The sequence below is a fragment of the Nicotiana attenuata genome, chromosome 2 (genome assembly GCF_001879085.1).
Source record: "Nicotiana attenuata strain UT chromosome 2, NIATTr2, whole genome shotgun sequence".
Classification (NCBI taxonomy): Eukaryota; Viridiplantae; Streptophyta; class Magnoliopsida; order Solanales; family Solanaceae; genus Nicotiana; species Nicotiana attenuata.
The window spans coordinates 7,504,510-7,507,247 of NC_031990.1; the positions used below are offsets into that span (position 1 = coordinate 7,504,510).

General features: G+C 40.3%; 1 protein-coding gene across 1 annotated transcript; it reads right to left on the bottom strand.

Annotated features, from left to right (window-relative positions):
• LOC109216210 lies at positions 1,433-2,488 on the bottom strand. The gene has a single exon (XM_019380345.1). It carries the CDS (start codon positions 2,486-2,488, stop codon positions 1,433-1,435), a length of 1,056 nt encoding a protein of 351 aa, XP_019235890.1.

Consider the following 2,738-nt stretch of genomic DNA (forward strand, 5'->3'; position numbering starts at 1 on the left):
TGGATCTAGGAAGAAATTTGTCTTTGTGAGGGGTGGTGACAGTTGAGTAACAAAGGCAACCAAAGGCTCTAAGGTGGTGGTAAGTAGGAGTGGAAGAATGAAGCAATTCAAAGGGACTTTTGTGATGAAGAAGAGGTGAGGGGAATCTGTTAATCAAATAGGTGGCAGTTAAGACACAATCACCCCAAAACTTAAGGGGTAAATGAGATTGAAACAAAAGTGCCCTAGCAGTTTCTAGTAAATGTCTGTGTTTTCTTTCGACAACACCATTCTGTTGAGGGGTATAAGGGCAGGAGGTTTGGTGTACAATCCCTTTTTCTGAAAAGAAAAGGCAACCAAAAGTACTAGATCCCAACTCCAGAGCATTGTCACTTCTAACAGTTTGAACTTTAGAGTGGAATTGGGTTTCAACCATAACAATGAAAGCTTTGAGCAACTCAAAGTCATTGCTCTTGGCTCCCATTAAATGTGTCCAAGTAGCTCTAGAGTATTCATCCACAATGGTTAAAAAATACCTAGAACCATCATAGGTAGGAGTAGAATAAGGTCCCCAGGTGTCTATGTGTATTAGCTGAAAGGGCTGGGTGGAGTGAATAGAACTATTAGGGAAAGATAATCTGGTCTGCCTAGCTAATGGACAAACTGGACAATTGAATGACTGCTTGGAAGATAGTTTGCAATTAAGGCCAGAAATGCACTTCATTTTACAGAAAGGAATATGCCCAAGTCTGTAATGCCAAACAACATCATCTTTATTCACATTATGTAAAACAACATTGGTATTTACAATGGCAGTATTATCAGGTACAGAAATAGGAGCAGAAACTGAATTAAGCAAACAAGAATTAAAGGAATTAGAAAGAGGTAAGGCAGATGATGTTGGAGGCTTGGCATTCTGAAACAATTTGTAGAGTCCATTGTCCAATCTACCAAGAACCACTGGCTTCCTCACTGAAGGGCCCTGTAGGGTACAAGCAGCCTTGGTAAATTGTACAATATCATCATCATGTGAAAGTAATTTGTACACAGAAATGAGATTATATTGAAAACTAGGAATATAGAGTACATTGTGAAGAATCAAGTCAGGGAACAAGGCCAAGGATTCAACACTTGTGACCTTAACCTTATACCCGTTAGGGAGAGAAACAAGGTAGGGTACAGGAAGTGTTTGAACATTAAAAAGAAAATGCTTAAGGGAAGTCATGTGGTCAGATGCCCCAGAGTCTATCACCCAAATTATATTATCTATCTTATTCAGCATACATGCACCATAAGATACACCCTTGGGGGGTAACAACTCACCAGCAAAGTTAGCAGAAGCAAGATAGTTGGTTGAAGAAGCAGATGATGCTGATGGAGACAATTGAGATTTCTGAAGAAGAAACATTAGCTGAGAATATTGGTCCTTGGTAAGCTCAGGAACTGGATAGGACTATTCAGGAGTTGACATAGCAGGAGTACCCTCAGAACCAGCTGACATAGCAGAAGCACCAGAAGTATCCACTTCAGCATATGCAGCAGACCTTCTGGGAGAAGGAGATCTATTTGGTTTGAAATTTGGAGGAAAACCATGGAGTTTATAGCACCTATCAATGCTATGTCCAGATTTCTTACAATATTTGTAGACAATAACAGACCTGTGAGGCTCAAAAGATCCTTTAAAGCTGGTACTAGACCTCTGAGGTTCAAAATTTACTTTGGGAGATACAGGAGGCCTGGATACACCAGCACTGAAAGAGGCAGAATTTGAAGCAAATTGAGTTCCAGCAGAAACTTGTCTCTGCTTCTCATCAGATAATAAAATCCCATATACATTACCAATGGATGGTAAGGGCTTCATCATAATGATGTTGCTTCTTGTTTGGACATAAGTGTCATTCAGTCCCATGAGGAACTGGTAGACCTTTTGTTCTTCATCCTCAGCAGCCTTACCCCCACAAGTACACATTCGAACTCTCCCAGTAGATAAAGATGCAATCTCATCCCATAGTTGCTTAACTTTGTTAAAATATGATGCTATGTCCATAGACCCTTGGGAAATATGAGCCAATTCCTTCTTTAGCTCAAAGATCCTAGCACCATCAGCTTTCCCATACCTCTCTTCTAACTCAGTCCAAATATCCTTAGCAAACTTAGAGTATTCAACACTCCTGGATATTTCTTTAGACATAGAGTTAGTCAGCCAAGAGACAACAAGATCATTGCAACGTTGCCACTGTCTAGCTAGAGGAGAACCTTCAGGAGGTCTCTGAGAAGTACCATTAGTGAAATCTAACTTGTTACGAATGGACAAAGCAACTAACACATTACGTTTCCAACTCCCATAGCAACTTCCATCAAAAGGACTGGAAACTAAGGAAGTTCCTAGTACGTCTGATGGATGAACATACAGAGGGTGACAAGGATGGGTGTAATCATCTTCATGGAAAATTAGGCGTGAGGGAGTGGAAGAAGTTGCATCAGCACTGGTGTTATTATCATTTGTCATTTTTCTTTAAGCGAATTTGCACATACATATTTACAGATCAACTATGCATGCGATTCACAATCAGAGAGGAAAAAGGTGATATGAGGTTACCAGCCTTTTCGCAACCGGAAAAAAACGGCCTTCTTAACAGAGATAAAAACTTCGGCTTGACTTCGAAACCCTGGCTCGGGATGAAAACCACGAAATCTTCAAATCTCATCAATAGTCGAACAATTGGAGATCAAAAATGTTGAATGCGCGAGAATCCGAC